The sequence below is a fragment of the Pseudophryne corroboree genome, unplaced genomic scaffold (genome assembly GCF_028390025.1).
Source record: "Pseudophryne corroboree isolate aPseCor3 unplaced genomic scaffold, aPseCor3.hap2 scaffold_641, whole genome shotgun sequence".
Taxonomy (NCBI): Eukaryota; Metazoa; Chordata; class Amphibia; order Anura; family Myobatrachidae; genus Pseudophryne; species Pseudophryne corroboree.
In genome coordinates, this window is record NW_026970230.1 from 343,656 (window position 1) to 360,401 (window position 16,746).

The window sequence follows — 16,746 nt, forward strand, 5'->3', positions numbered from 1 at the left end:
CCTCGCTTCCAGGACCGATCAATACGTTAGCGAACGCTGAGTGGATCCAGACACTAATAGTGTACACACTCGCCCCGTGAACCTACAGTGAACACAGACGCCCAAGTGAACAAAGCCGCACCAGTCACACAGCCGCCTATGCTGCGACTGGGTCCTTTTAGATACACAGTGTCTCAGATGGAAGCCGGAAAATGGTTCATGGGAGGGGTGAGCAGGGGAGCGTCTGTCTCCCCACAGCTGACATCAATCCCAGGTATGGTGGCCTTATGCTACCTCTGGAGCCTATGATCCTGAAGGCCTAGCACGGTGCACCCTAGGTGGCAGCTGCGTCAGTGACTGGTAGTCTCCAAAACAGTGCGGCTGTGTCCGTGTTCCCCCTCTAAGCAGAACCGATGCCTTACCTTCTCCCCATGCTCCGGTCACAGCCAGGTAAATTCTGCTGGACTTGCTAGTATATCCGATGCAGACTCCCGCCAAAACAGCACTGTACATGTGGGTAAGCGTTGTCATGACTCGGCGGGGCATTGTTGGAGCTACTCTTTCTAAGGTAGGTGTAAGACGCTTTTTAGAAAGATCACTCAAGAAAAAGACTATAAAAATAAAATAAGAAAGCTTATAGCTGCTAAAAACCAGAAGCCCTCTTGACCATGGACTGGCTCCTGCCACACCAAACAAAAAACTGATTTGCCTGAGCCAGGAGGTGGGGATATATGGACGGGCCCACTGCATTCTGGGAGGCCAAAAGCTTTGACCATTTGGTGCAAATCCACTGTCGCATCATCATATCCCAATGTTATCCTGTGGATAACCTGTGGACCCTGCAGGAGAAAATAAGAATTTACTCACCGGTAATTCTATTTCTCGTAGTCCGTAGTGGATGCTGGGGACTCCGTAAGGAACATTGGGAATAGATGGGCTCCGCAGGAGACTGGGCACATCTAAAGAAAGATTTAGGACTACCCGGTGTGCACTGGCTCCTCCCCCTATGACCCTCCTCCAAGCCTCAGTTAGGACACTGTGCCGGAAGAGCTGACACAATAAGGAAGGATTTTGAATCCCGGGTAAGACTCATACCAGCCACACCAATCACACCATATAACACGTGATAGGAACCCCGGTTAACAGCATGCTAACAGAGGAGCCTTTGAATAGATGGCTCGCAATAACAACCCGATTTTTGTAACAATAACTATGTACAAGTATTGCAGACAATCCGCACTTGGGATGGGCGCCCAGCATCCACTACGGACTACGAGAAATAGAATTACCGGTGAGTAAATTCTTATTTTCTCTGACGTCCTAGTGGATGCTGGGGACTCTGTAAGGACCATGGGGATTATACCAAAGCTCCCAAACGGGCGGGAGAGTGTGGATGACTCTGCAGCACCGAATGAGAGAACTCCAGGTCCTCCTCAGCCAGGGTATCAAATTTGTAGAATTTTGCAAACGTGTTTGCCCCTGACCAAGTAGCAGCTCGGCAAAGTTGTAAAGCCGAGACCCCTCGGGCAGCCGCCCAAGATGAGCCCACCTTCCTTGTGGAATGGGCTTTTACAGATTTAGGCTGCGGTAGTCCCACCGAAGAATGCGCCAGCTGAATAGTGCTACAAATCCAGCGCGTGATAGTTTGCTTAGAAGCAGGTGCACCCAGCTTGTTGGGTGCATATAGAATAAACAGCGAGTCAGTTTTCCAGACTCCAGCCATCCTGAAAACATACATTTTCAGGGCCCCGACTACGTCCAGTAACTTGGAACCCTCCAAGTCCCTAGTAGCCGCAGGCACCACAATAGGTTGGTTCAAGTGAAAAGCTGATACCACCTTCGGGAGGAACTGAGGACAAGTCCTCAATTCTGCCCTATCCATATGGAAAATCAGATAAGGGCTTTTACAGGACAAAGCCGCCAATTCTGACACACGCCTGGCCGAAGCCAGAGCCAACAGCATAACCACTTTCCACGTGAGATATTTCAAATCCACAGTCTTAAGTGGCTCAAACCAATGCGATTTTAGGAACTCCAAAACCACATTGAGATCCCAAGGTGCCACTGGGGGCACAAAAGGAGGCTGAATATGCAGAACTCCCTTAACAAATGTCTGTACTTCAGGCAGTGAAGCCAGTTCTTTCTTAAAGAAAATCGACAGAGCAGAGATCTGGACCTTAATGAACCCCAATTTGAGGCCCAATGTCACAGCTGCTTGCAGGAAATGCAGGAATCGACCCAGTTGAAAATCCTCCGTTGGGGCCTTCTTGGCCTCACACCAAGCAACATATTTCCGCCAAATGCGGTGATAATGTTTTGCGGTGACATCCTTCCTGGCCTTGATCAGGGTAGGGATGACTTCCTCTGGAATGCCTTTTTCCTTTAGGATCCGGCGTTCAACCGCCATGCCGTCAAACGTAGCCGCGGTAATGTCTTGGAACAGACAGGGTCCCTGCTGCAGCAGGTCTTGTCTGAGCGGCAGAGGCCAAGGGTCCTCTGCAAGCATCTCTTGAAGTTTCGGGTTCCAAGCTCTTCTTGGCCAATCCGGAACCACGAGAATAGTTTTCACTCCTCGCCTTCTTATTATTCTCAGTACCTTGGGTACGAGAGGCAGAGGAGGAAACACATAAACCGACTGGTACACCCACGGTGTCACTTGAGCGTCCACAGCGATCGCCTGAGGGTCCCTTGACCTGGCGCAATATCTTTTTAGCTTTTTGTTGAGGCGGGACGCCATAACGTCCACCTGTAGTCTTTCCCAGCGGTGTACCAGCATTTGGAAGACTTCTGGATGAAGTCCCCATTCTCCCGGGTGGAGGTCGTGCCTGCTGAGGAACTCTGCTTCCCAGTTGTCCACTCCCGGAATGAACACTGCTGTCAGTGCTAACACATGATTCTCTGCCCATCGGAGAATCCTTGTGACTTCTGCCATTGCCCTCCTGCTTCTTGTGCCGCCCTGTCTGTTTACATGGGCGACCGCCATGATGTTGTCTGATTGGATCAGCACCGGCTGGTTCTGAAGCAGTGGTCTTGCTTGGCTTAGGGCATTGTAAATGGCCCTTAGCTCCAGAATATTTATGTGAAGCGAAATCTCCTGATTTGACCACAGTCCTTGGAAATTTCTTACCTGTGTGACTGCACCCCAGCCCTGAAGGCTGGCATCCGTGGTCACCAGGACCCAGTCCTGTATTCCGAATCTGCGGCCCTCTAGTAGATGATCCCTCTGCAGCCACCACAGCAGCGACACCCTGGTTCTTGCCGACAGGGTTATCCGCTGTTGCATCTGGAGATGGGACCCGGACCATTTGTCCAACAGGTCCCACTGGAAAGTCCTTGCGTGGAACCATTCCAAATGGAATTGCCTCGTACGAAGCCACCATTTTTCCCAGGACTCGTATGCATTGATGTACTAACACCTGTCCCGGTTTTAGGAGGTCTCTGACTAGAGATGACAACTCCTCGGCTTTTTCCACTGGAAGAAACACTCTTTTCTGGTCTGTGTCCAGAATCATTCCCAGGAACAGAAGACGTGTCGTCGGGACCAGCTGTGACTTTGGAATATTGAGAATCCAGCCGTGCTGTTGTAGCACTTCCCGAGAAAGTGCTACTCCCACTACCAACTGTTCCTTGGACCTCGCCTTTATCAGGAGATCGTCCAAGTACGGGATAATTAAAACTCCTTTCTTGCGAAGGAGTATCATCATTTCGGCCATTACCTTGGTAAAGACCCTCGGTGACGTGGACAACCCAAACGGCAGCGTATGGAACTGATAGTGACAGTCCTGTACCACAAATCTGAGGTACTCCTGGTGAGGAGGGTAAATGGGGACATGCAGGTACGCATCCTTGATGTCCAGGGAGACCATGTAATCCCCCTCGTCCAGGCTCGCAATAACCGCCCTGAGCGATTCCATCTTGAACGTGAACCTTTTGATATAAGTGTTACCATCCGGTTTCGGTACCACAAACATTGTGGAATAGTAACCCTTTCCTTGCTTGAGGAGGGGTACCTTGACAATCACTTGCTGTGAATACACTTTTTGAATAGCCACCAACACCGCCTCCCTGGCAGAGGGAGTTACCGGTAAGGCAGATTTTAGGAAACGGCGGGGGGGAGTTGTCTCGAATTCCAGCCTGTACCCCTGAGATATTACTTGAAAAACCCAGGGATCCACTTGTGAGAGATCCCACTGAGCGCTGAAATTCCTGAGACGGGCCCCCACCGTACCCGGGTCCGCCTGAGCAGCCCCAGTGTCATGCTGTGGACTTACCGGACGCGGGGGAGGACTTCTGCTCTTGGGAACTAGCTGTGTGTTGCAGATTTTTTCCTCTACCTTTGCCTCTCGGCAGAAAGGATGAGCCTCTAGCCCTCTTGCTATTCTGGGGCCGAAAGGACTGTACCTGATAATACGGTGATTTCTTTTGCTGTGGGGTAGCCTGTGGCAAAAAGGTCGATTTCCCAGCAGTAGCTGTGGACACGAGGTCCGAAAGACCCTCCCCAAACAGTTCCACCCCCTCATAGGGCAAAACTTCCATGTGCCGTTTCGAGTCGGCATCGCCAGACCATTGCCGAGTCCATAACCCCCTTCTGGCGGCAATGGACATAGCGCTTATTTTTGATGCCAGCCGGCAAATATCCATCTGTGCATCACGCATGTATAAGACTGCATCTTTTATATGCTCAATCGTCAGCAAAATATTGTCCCTATCCATGGTATCAATATTATCCGACAGGGAATCTGACCACGCGGCAGCAGCACTGCACATCCAAGCTGATGCAATCGCTGGTCGCAATATAATGCCTGTGTGTGTGTAGATAGCTTTTAGGGTAGTTTCCTGCTTCCTATCAGCAGGCTCCTTCAGGGCGGCCGTATCCGGAGACGGTAGTGCCACCTTCTTTGATAAGCGTGTCAGCGCCTTATCTACCCTAGGAGGTGTTTCCCAACGTGACCTATCCTCTGGCGGGAAAGGGTACGCTGCCAATAACCATTTAGAAATTATCAATTTCTTATCGGGGGAAGTCTACGCTTCCTCACACACCTCATTTAATTCCTCAGATGCAGGAAAAACTACAGGTAGCTTTTTCTCACCAAACATAATACCCTTTTTTGTGGTACCTGGGGTATTATCAGAAATGTGTAAAACATTTTTCATTGCCTCAATCATGTAACGGGTGGTCCTATTGGAAGTTACACTAGTCTCATCGTCGTCGACACTGGAGTTGGTATCCGTGTCGACGTCTGAATCTGTCACCTGAGGTAGCGGGCATTTTGAAGCCCCTGATGACATTTGAGACGCTGGAACAGGCACAAGCTGAGTAGCCGGCTGTTCTATGTCGTCAAACCTTTTGTGTAAGGAGTTGACACTTTCACATAATTCCTTCCATAAGTCCAACCACACAGGTGTCGACCCCGCAGGGGGTGACATCACATTCACAGGCATTTGCTCCGCCTCCACATCATTGTCCTCCTCATACATGTCGACCCAGCAGTACTGACACACAGCAGACACACAGGGAATGCTCTTACAGAGGACAGGACCCCACAAAGCCCTTTGGGGAGACAGAGGGAGAGTATGCCAGCACACACCAGAGCGCTATATATCACAGGGATATCACCTATAAAACGTGTTTTCCCCTTATAGCTGCATAATATATTTATACTGCGCCTAATTTGTGCCCTCCCTCTCTTTTTTTTACCCTTTTCTGTAGTGCAGGACTGCAGGGGAGAGCCAGGGAGCTTCCTTCCAGCGGAGCTGTGAGGGAAAATGGCGCCAGTGTGCTGAGGGAGATGGCTCCGCCCCTTTTTCGGCGGGCTTTCTCCCGCTATTGTAAAAGTTCTGTCAGGGGTTAATAAACCCCTATATAGCCCCTGGGGCTATATATGGTGTCAGTTTGCCAGCCAAGGTGTTAATATTGCTGCTCAGGGCGCCCCCCCCCCAGCACCCTGCACCCATCAGTGACCACAGTGTGTGGTGTGCATGAGGAGCAATGGCGCACAGCTGCAGTGCTGTGCGCTACCTTGGAGAAGACAGAAGTCTTCAGCCGCCGCTTTCCCGGACCTTCTTGCTTCTGGCTCTGTAAGGGGGACGGCGGCGCAGCTCCGGGAACGGACGACGAGGTCGGGTCCTGTGTGCGATCCCTCTGGAGCTAATGGTGTCTAGTAGCCTAAGAAGCCCAAGCTACCACCACTTAGGTAGGTTCGCTTCTTCTCCCCTTAGTCCCTCGGTGCAGTGAGCCTGTTGCCAGCAGGTCTCACTGAAAATAAAAAACCTAAAATATACTTTCTTTCTAGGAGCTCAGGAGAGCCCCTAGTGTGCATCCAGCTCAGCCAGGCACAGAAATCTAACTGAGGCTTGGAGGAGGGCCATAGGGGGAGGAGCCAGTGCACACCAGGTAGTCCTAAATCTTTCTTTAGAGTGCCCAGTCTCCTGCGGAGCCTGTCTATTCCCCATGGTCCTTACGGAGTCCCCAGCATCCACTAGGACATCAGAGAAAAAACTGTTACAGCAGCTGGGAGAGTTACATGAAATGAGGAGCTGGTGCAGCTGGTTAATGAGCTGGAGGAAATCACAGGAACTATACAGCAGCTGCAGCAAATAGAGAGTCAAAAGTTATCATAATGCTGATTCCATGGACCTGTCTGAGGCTGGCCAGGATGCTGATGCAAAGGAGATCCAAGCTGGTGGTGAAGGAAACCTGCAGAGTTCCAGCTTAGATGTGGAAAGCTGTGAAGGTGGCTCTCTAGGAGAAGGTAGATCTGATGGTGGGTAACAAAGTGCCAGATGTGGAAGCTTCTAGGTACACATTGTGGATCTGGTGGTGGCTGTGGTCTCTCAGGGTCTGGTCTAGGATTGGCCATCAACTATTGATGATCAGGAATCATTGATGGTTTATACCTGATGATAACTAGTTTTACCATCAAAGGCAGAGAGCCAGGAAGTTACCCGCCATCGATAGAAGCTGTGAAGATACTGGGTTCCAAATCACTCAGGCACAGTGGTAAATGAAAAACCAACAGTGGTTTATTGAACAGTATAGGCTATAAACAGCTCAGTACACCTCTGTAATCCAATTCCACATGACAATTCCCACCACAAACTCCTGCCAGAACATCACTTCTTAGTCAAGGAGCATAGAATCTCTTTCAGCTCTCTGGTTAGCTCTACTTATACCCCCAGAAGCTTCATATTACATGGGGTGTGTGTGACTTCTTTGTCTAAGGATCTTACAGCATTGGAATACAATACATATTCTAATCAAGGTGATTACATCAGCCAGAGAGCAACCATGTCTGGTCAGCTCACTGTTGGACAATAGGGAGTAAACAAAAAGGGACAATGGTACCTTATATGACTCACCCTTTGAGTGTCCACTGTGGTGGTAGTAAACAATAGAAAACTAGGTCTAACTTGAATACATTATCTAAAGGGTAACAGATAACGTAACACAATTGCATATATTAACAATATTAAGGTTGATTTAAACAATATTGGGTGAGCAGTAATGGACATGTTATGGAGAATGAGGAAACAGATGAATTGAATGTATAGGGATAAAAAGTACATATCTGACATAAGAAAATAAGATTTTACTCACCGGTAAATCTTTTTCTTGTAGTCCGTAGTGGATGCTGGGAACTCCGAAAGGACCATGGGGAATAGGGGCTCCGCAGGAGAACGGGCACAACTAAAAGAAAGCTTTTAGACTACCTGGTGTGCACTGGCTCCTCCCACTATGACCCTCCTCCAAGCCTCAGTTAGGATACTGTGCCCGGAAGAGCTGACACAATAAGGAAGGATTTTGAATCCCGGGTAAGACTCATACCAGCCACACCAATCACACCGTATAACTCGTGATACTATACCCAGTTAACAGTATGAAACATAACTGAGCCTCTCAACAGATGGCTCATAACAATAACCCTTTAGTTAGGCAATAACTATAACTATTTACATGGGCGACTGCCGTGATGTTGTCTGATTGGATCAGAACTGGCTGGGTTTGAAGCAGGGGCCTTGCCTGACTTAGGGCATTGTAAATGGCCCTCAGTTCCAGAATATTTATGTGTAGGGACGACTCCTGACTTGACCAAAGTCCTTGGAAATTTCTTCCCTGTGTGACTGCCCCCCAGCCTCGAAGGCTGGCATCCGTGGTCACCAGGACCCAGTCCTGTATGCCAAATCTGCAGCCCTCTAGAAAATGAGCCGTCTGCAGCCACCACAACAGAGATACCCTGGTCCTTGGAGACAGGGTTATCAGCCGATGCATCTGAAGATGCGATCCTGACCACTTGTCCAAGAGGTGCCACTGATAAATTCTTGCATGAAACCTGCCGAATGGAATTGCTTCGTAGGAAGCTACCATTTTTCCCAGGACTCGTGTGCAGTGATGCACCGATACCTGTTTTGGTTTCAGGAGGTCTCTGACTAGAGATGACAGCTCCTCGGCCTTCTCCATCGGGAGAAACACTTTTTTCTGTTCTGTGTCCAGAACCATCCCCAGGAACAGTAGGCTTGTGGTAGGAACCAGCTGTGACTTTGGAATGTTTAGAATCCATCCGTGCTGTTGTAGCACTTCCCGAGATAGTGCTACCCCGACCAACAACTGCTCCTTGGACCTCGCCTTTATAAGGAGATCGTCCAAGTACGGGATAGTTAAAACTCCCTTTTTTCGAAGGAGTATCATCATTTCTGCCATTACCTTGGTAAAGACCCTCGGTGCCGTGGAGAGTCCAAACGACAGCGTGTTTTTATTGCTGCTCAGGGTGCCCCCCCCAGCGCCCTGCACCCACCAGTGACCGGAGTGTGAGGTGTGCATGAGGAGCAATGGCGCACAGCTGCAGTGCTGTGCGCTACCTTGGTGAAGACTGAAGTCTTCTGCCGCCGATTTTCCGGACCTCTTCTGGCTTCTGTAAGGGGGACGGCGGCGCGGCCTCGGGACCGAACATCAAGGATGGGTCCTGCGGTCGATCCCTGTGGAGCTAATGGTGTCCAGTAGCCTAAGAAGCCCAAGCTAGCTGCAAGCAGGTAGGTTCGCTTCTTCTCCCCTTAGTCCCTCGTTGCAGTGAGCCTGCTGCCAGCAGGTCTTACTGTAAAATAAAAAACCTAAAATATACTTTCTTTTCTAGGAGCTCAGGAGAGCCCCTAGTGTGCATCCAGCTCGGCCGGGCACAAAAATCTAACTGAGGCTTGGAGGAGGGTCATAGTGTGGAGCCAGTGCACACCAGGTAGTCTAAAAGCTTTCTTTAGTTGTGCCGAGTCTCCTGCGGAGCCGCTATTCCCCATGGTCCTTTCGGAGTTCCCAGCATCCACTAGGACGTCAGAGAAATGAGGCATAGCTATATTGTAACAGACCTCTCATTTCCTCACAGTAGCCATGGGCCAGATGTTATTTCCCATCATTTACAGACTTCTGCCGCTGCACCGAGATGCTAGGCTGTCAGCCAGTAGCCTAGCACCGCTCCGGCTCTTACAAATACTGTGCTGTTCCAGCTGGGAATGGGATGCCCCATCCACCTCACTGATGTGACAGGCTCAGATGTCAGTTATGCAGCCCCACTGCACCCACTCTCTCCGTACTCATACATACATGCCTTTCTGGGAGTGTCTCGTCCTGGTTGTCAGTGAGACAGTGTCTCTGGCACAGCTGTGTAATCATGATGTGAGTGTGTGTGCTGAGTAGTGAGTACTGCTAGCAGCAAGTCTCACAGCTTAACTGCAGTGTATCAGTGTGGTGGGGGTGGGAGAAGGGGGTTGCTACACCAATGAGTCAAGGAATGGAGTAGTTGCATGGGACTCACACAGCAGGTGGTGAAAAGCTTAAAAAGGAGGAGTGGTTGGAAGAGGAAGGAACTAGTAGGTTCAGAAGGGATTAGTGAGGGTAAGGACTCTCAAGAGAAATTGGAGTGGGATCCCACAGGTATCAAAGTGTGTAAAGAGCAGCTTTTAGGAAGGAAATAGGTGAGCCAGACCCTGTGGTTGTCCCTTCTTTACCTCATGCGGGGTGGATCTTTGGACTCTCCAGTTCCTGGGGAGTCTGGGTTCTTCTTGGCCACTGCAAAAGAAAAGAATTACCAGCACTGGCTGATTATGTCTGATTAATAGGTACTATACATCCGAAAGGATTAGTGAATTAAAAAACACATTTATTCCACATGTAAAAACACATTAAAAAAAAATAAAAAATTGAGAAATAAATTAAAAGTTAGAATATGCCACAATATGCCTGAGTTGATGATTTAGATGTCCACATCAACGGCTAATGACACTCAGAGAGGACCAATGTCACTGGAAATGTCCATCACTAGCAGTTCATGTGGACATCTAAATCATCAACTCAGGCATATTGTGGCATATTCTAATTTTTAATCATTTATTTCTCAATGTTATTTATTTTATTTTTATTTTATTTTTTTGTGTGTTTTTACATGTGGAATAACTGTGGTTTTTAATTCACTAAGCCTTTCGGATGTATAGTACCTATTAATCATACATGATCAGCCAGCGCTGGTAATTCTTTTCTTTTGCTGTATATTTATCCACCAGGGGATTTACCACCCCTCTTACCAGCTGCTATTGACAGCGCTCCCCCTCTCTCTTCTTGGCAACTACCTGGTGGTTCTGTGGTCATCTCAGGCCATGAACCTCCCAGATAAACATGACATGGTCATGGAGATGGTCCTGGGCTCTGTGGAGTAGGTGGAACAAGCAAAGTTGTGTCCCTTCTGAAAGGGCAATGGTGGACATTGTGAATGGTGACGTCAAGGTTTTTTTCGACAAAGAGGGTTATGCCATATATAGCAGAAGCATGGGTCCTCAGCCTATATGATGTGCCACCATTAATGTGGACACTGTCTTGTCCGACCAAGCTTGATTTATGGGCTTTGTCATTTTTTTAAGCAGGATAAAGGCTGAGTTTTTTATTTCTGCAGTAGACTAGAATAAGCCCAGATAGTCCACTTCCATTATACAACCTGAAGGTGACGGTCAGTGACCACCGTGCCATCACTTACCTGTATGCTTGCACGAAACACAATGATGGAACACTTACAAAGGTTTCTTTACATCTTCTGTTGTCCACTCCGAGATTAGACATTATGGCGTAATTACTCAGATGGGAATATAAAATAGAATAAAAATAAAAGCTATAATGCAATAATTAGATGCAAACAAAAGCTTTTATTATGAAATCATACAGGGGAGTATCCGCACCATATAGATGTAACATACAACAAACCACCGCAGATGTAACCCGGGTGACTCTAATGCACAATGTACAGGGTATATATGGACAGGATCTTGTATCTGAAAACACTCAGCACTCCTTATCAAGATGAGTGTCTGCAACAAGTTAGGCAAACTAGAAGTGAAAACACGTTCCAATGGCCGCCATATTGTCGTGCAGCAATACAGATTGTGCAAACTGGTATTAGACATTCACATTTACACAAAGCACAAGATACAAAATAAACAGCAGAAAAAATACCTAAGCATTTGGGATGTATTATTTAGGAACTAAATATACAGACGGGTCCTCCGTTATCTTGGCTGGCTGAGGCGTTAGTCGCGATCAGGCATACGCAGCGTACCTGGGCACAAGGAGGCGCGCCTAGTCGTAGGAAGACACACAGAGCGTTTGGCGTTACCTTCGAGTGTAATACCGAAGATCATCCACTAGATGTCGCTTTTTTAAATCACCAATGCCCAAGCACGTGGTCTCCATTAAAATACAATACTGAACTACAGCGTAAGAACTACTTTACTGGTGCATCTCATTACGCTACATTATGCTACAGTATGTCATAAAGTATATAACAGTATATACAGTACAGGTGCAAATAGTACAGCATATACAGATGCAAATGAACGTGTTACAGATACAGTATGGTCTATTGATGTTAGGGATATGCGAGTGTCCAAATCCCGTAGTATTAAGTATAATGGGGAGAGATAAAAGCTCCTCCCTAAGTTTCTGGATGCCAAATCCGTGTGTATAGTTTATACAGACGCAAATGAACGTGTTAAAACACTTGTGTATGCAGACACAACTAATGTGTGAAAGGAATAATGTAGCTCATTGACTTTACAGTATGTACAGTGCACAAAATGAGCGTCCGACTCCCCTAACGGCATAAACAAACACCAATGGGGAGGAATCGCTCTTTGCAGTACTTTTACACATGAACTTGAGAATCTTCCATGCAGTGCTGTGGGCTAGCGATGAAGGCTCCGGTCTGCCACGCTGAGTACCGGGTTCGATTCCCAAAGTGTCAATTTTTTTTGTGTTCCAGTGACATTCACTTTATTATTTTTTCTGTGTAATCCATTGTAAAACATTCAACAGAAGGGTGCACACAGGTTTCACACAAATCGGGATAAATCTGCAGGAGTGACTCATTCACTATCTAAAATACACAGCGGTAATGAGCACGTATAGACATAACAGTAGATATAAATTAGTGTATTCTGACGCAACTAACTGTTCGAGCAACACAGTACTGTAGATCGTCGGCATTAGAGAATCTGTGTTGTGAGAATATGTGTTGTACATTATAAGCTGTTCCTGCTAATTAGTACTCTAATAGAAAAAACTGTACAGAGATACTAAGGACAGTGATTTGGCATCCAGGAACTTAGGGAGGAGCTTTTATTTCTCTCCATTATCCATAGAAAGATTAAACTTGCTACTCTACGTTACAAGCTGTTCGTGCTATTTAGTACACTACTAGTGTACTAAATAGCACGAACCCCATCACAACAGTTGCCCAGATCAAGAACACTCTCCAGGAGATAGGTGTATATGTGTCAAAGTCAACAATCAAGAGAAGACTTCACAAGAGTGAATATAGAGGGTTCACCACAAGATGTAAACCATTGGTGAGCAATAAAACAGGAAGACCAGATTAGAGTTTGCAAACAACATCTAAAAAAGCCTTTACAGTCCTGGAACAACATCCTATGGACAGATGAGACAAATATCAACTTGTACCAGAGTGATGGGAAGAAAAGAGTATGGAGAAGGAAAGGAACTGCTCATGATCCAAAACCTACCAGCTCATCAGTAAAGCATGGTGGTGGTAGTGTCATGGCGTGGGCATGTATGGATGCCAATGGAACTGGTTCCCTTGTATTTATTGATAATGTGACTGCTGACAAAAGCAGCAGGATGAATTCTTAAGTGTTTCGGGCAATATTATCTGCTCATATTCAGGCAAATGCTTCAGAACTCATTGGAAGGCGCTTCACAGTGCAGATGGACAATGACCCGAAGCATACTGCAAAAGCAACCAAAGCGTTTTTTAAGGCAAATAAGTGGAATGTTATGCAATGGCCAAGTCAATCACCTGACCTGAATCCGATTGAGCATACATTTCACTTCATGAAGACAAAACTGAAGGGAAAATGCCCCAAGAACAAGCAGGAACTGAAGACAGTTGCAGTAGAGGCCTGGCAGAGCAGCACCAGGGATGAAACCCAGCGTCTGGTGATGTCTATGCCTTCCAGACTTCAGGCTGTAACTGACAAAAGGATTTGCAACAAAATATTAAAAAGTAAAAGTTTGATTTAGGATTTTGGAATCAAAGGAAGAAACAAGAGAGCGACTATGGTGTAGTATTTTTCAATCAGTTTTGTCTAGTGATGAGCGGATTCGGTTTTACTCGGATCTCAAAACAGAATCTTATTGGCTATACAAAACACATGACATCTGTAAGCCAATAAGATGCCGTTTTGAGAACAGAGTAAAACCGAGTAAAACCGAATCCGCTCATCACTAGTTTTGTCACACGCAAGAATATTATAGCGTACGGATTACGGCTTGACACATGGCGTATCAGTCCCCCATTCTTTAGTCCAGGTTACTACTGGGATCTAAATGCTGCTAGGAGACACAAATAATCGCTATATAGCGTAGTATATTTCCGTATGTGGGATTAAATTCAGTTATCACACAAAATTTATATGCGTACCAGATAAATATTTGCATATCAGTATGGATATTGTATCCAGGTCTTCATCTAGGAGATGGTAATCAGATCGCCCTTGGAAAATATGTCAAAGCTCAATTCACGAAACACTGATCCGGGCTGCGACCACATTAAGTAGTAAAGTACTTTTTGTTGAACTGGACGAGCGCACTGATCTGATTTACAATATTTGATTTAGGATTGTTTAGTTTGTACCATTACTTTTGGTCCCTTAAAAAGTGGGAGGCACATATAAAAACCATTTCAATTCCTACACCATTCACCTGATTTTGATGTATATACCCTCAAATTAAAGCGGAAAGTCTGCAGTTAAAGCACATCTTGTTTGTCTAATTTCAAATCCATTGTGGTGGTGTATAGAGCCCAAAATATGAGAATTGTGTCGATGTCCCAATATATATGGACCAGACTGTATATTGCATGAAGCATAGGAGATAGGATTGACCCTTGAGGAACATTGCATGACAGTGATAATTATACTCCAGAAGATTTAAATGGTTCCGTGCTTGGGTAATGTCTAATATGTTCAACAAGAGCGTATTTATTTCTCTCACAGCATGAAAATGGCTTCTCACCTGTGTGACTTCTCTGATGTGTAACAAGAGCTGATTTAGATGAAAAACATTTCCCACACTCAGAACAGGAATACGGCTTCTCACCTGTGTGACTTCTCTGATGTTTAACAAGGGCTGATTTCTGTGTGAAACATTTCCCACACTCAGAACAGGAAAATGGCTTCTCACCTGTGTGACTTCTCTGATGTGTAACAAGATCTGATTTCTGTCTAAAACATTTCCAACACTCAGAACAGGAATACGGCTTCTCACCTGTGTGACTTCTCTGATGTGTAACAAGATTTGATTTCGATGCAAAACATTTCCCACACTCAGAACAGGAATACGGCTTCTCACCTGTGTGACTTCTCTGATGTGTAACAAGATTTGATTTTTTTGTAAAAAATTTCCCACACTCAGAACATGGAAATGGCTCCTCACCAGTGTGACTTCTCTGATGTGTAACAACATCTGATTTCTGTGGAAAACATTTCATACACTCAGAACAGGAATACGGCTTCTCACCTGTGTGACTTCTCTGATGTGTAACAAGATATGATTTCGATGCAAAACATTTCCCACACTCAGAACAGGAATACGGCTTCTCACCTGTGTGACTTCTCTGATGTATAAAAAGATCCGATTTCTGTGCAAAAAATTTCCCACACTCAGAACAGGAATACGGCTTCTCACCTGTGTGACTTCTCTGATGTGTAACAAGATTTGATTTATTTGTAAAAAATTTCCCACACTCAGAACATGGAAATGGCTTCTCACCAGTGTGACTTCTCTGATGTGTAACAAGATTTGATTTATTTGTAAAAAATTTCCCACACTCAGAACATGGAAATGGCTTCTCACCAGTGTGACTTCTCTGATGTCTAACAAGATCTGATTTATATGTAAAACATTTCCCACACTCAGAACATGGAAATGGCCTCTCACCTGCCTTAGCTGGCTGATGAGTAATACGGTTTGTATTATGTGTAAAACATTTGGCATCTATAGAACAGGGAAACTCTGTATCTAATCTCAGAGCTGTAATAGAGTGATCAGGAGAACATTTCCCAGGATCAGGGGGATCAGCTGATAGAGCTTGATGTATAATTGGGGTAATGGGATTATCTCCTGGAGAATCCTGTCTACTGTCATTATCTGTTATTTCACAATCCAGGGATAACATTAGATGTACTTCTGAGATATTCCTGCTTGTGGGTCCATCTGCTGGAAATAAAATACATTAATATATAAAATGAGCAGACAAGACCCAGGATGTAACAGGATACAATATATAATTCTATAACTGCCATTTTTTTTTTACCTGTAATCAGTGCTTTTATGTTTATTAAAAAAACAAAAAAGCTAGGATGCTTAGACTGGATCTTGATCAACACGGAAGGCTCAAGTGGGATTACTAGAGGTGACATGGACGCTCAAGTGGGATTACTAGAGGTGACACAGACGCTCATGTGGGATTACTAGAGGTGACGTGGGCGCTCATGTGGGATTACTAGAGGTGACGTGGGCGCTCATGTGGGATAACTAGAGGTGACATGGACGCTCATGTGGGATTATTAGAGGTGACATGGACGCTCATGTGGGATTGCTAGGATGTGACATGGACACTCATGGGGGATTATTAGAGGTGAGATGGACGATCATTTGGGATTACTAGAGGAGACATTGGCGCTCATGTGGGATTATTAGAGGTGACACAGGGACTCATGTGGGATTACTAGAGGTGACATGGACGCTCATGGGGATTATTAGAGGTGACATGGACGCTCATGTGGGATTACTAGGTGACATGGGCGCTCATGTGGGATTACTAGAGGTGACACGGGGACTCATGTGGGATTACTAGAGGTGACATGGACGCTCATGGGGATTATTAGAGGTGACATGGACGCTCATGTGGGATTACTAGGTGACATGGACGCTCATGTGGGATTACTAGGTGACATGGACGCTCATGTGGGATTACTAGAGGTGACACAGACACTCATGTGGGATTAATAGAGGTGACATGGACGCTCATGGGGGATTACTAGGAGGTGACATGGACGCTCATGTGGGATTACTAGAGGTGACATGGGCACTCATGTGGGATTACTAGAGGTAACACTGACGCTCATGTGGGAGTACTAGAGGTGACACGGATGCTCATGTGGGATTACTAGGAGGTGACATGGACGCTCATGTGGGATTACTAGAGGTGACACGGGCGC

The 16,746-nt window shown here is 46.3% G+C and overlaps 1 protein-coding gene across 1 annotated transcript in view; it reads right to left on the minus strand.

The window, feature by feature from the left end:
• The window catches only part of LOC135036329 (oocyte zinc finger protein XlCOF6-like), a gene marked incomplete at its 5' end in the record, with an annotated part of 114,912 nt that extends 99,173 nt beyond the window's left edge, over nucleotides 1–15,739 (minus strand). Inside the window, one exon of the mRNA XM_063954432.1 lies at nucleotides 14,540–15,739. Within this exon, the coding sequence (XP_063810502.1) occupies nucleotides 14,540–15,739 (1,200 nt within the window). The remainder of the gene's footprint in view (nucleotides 1–14,539) is intronic.
• Between the last annotated feature and the right edge of the window lie 1,007 nt (nucleotides 15,740–16,746).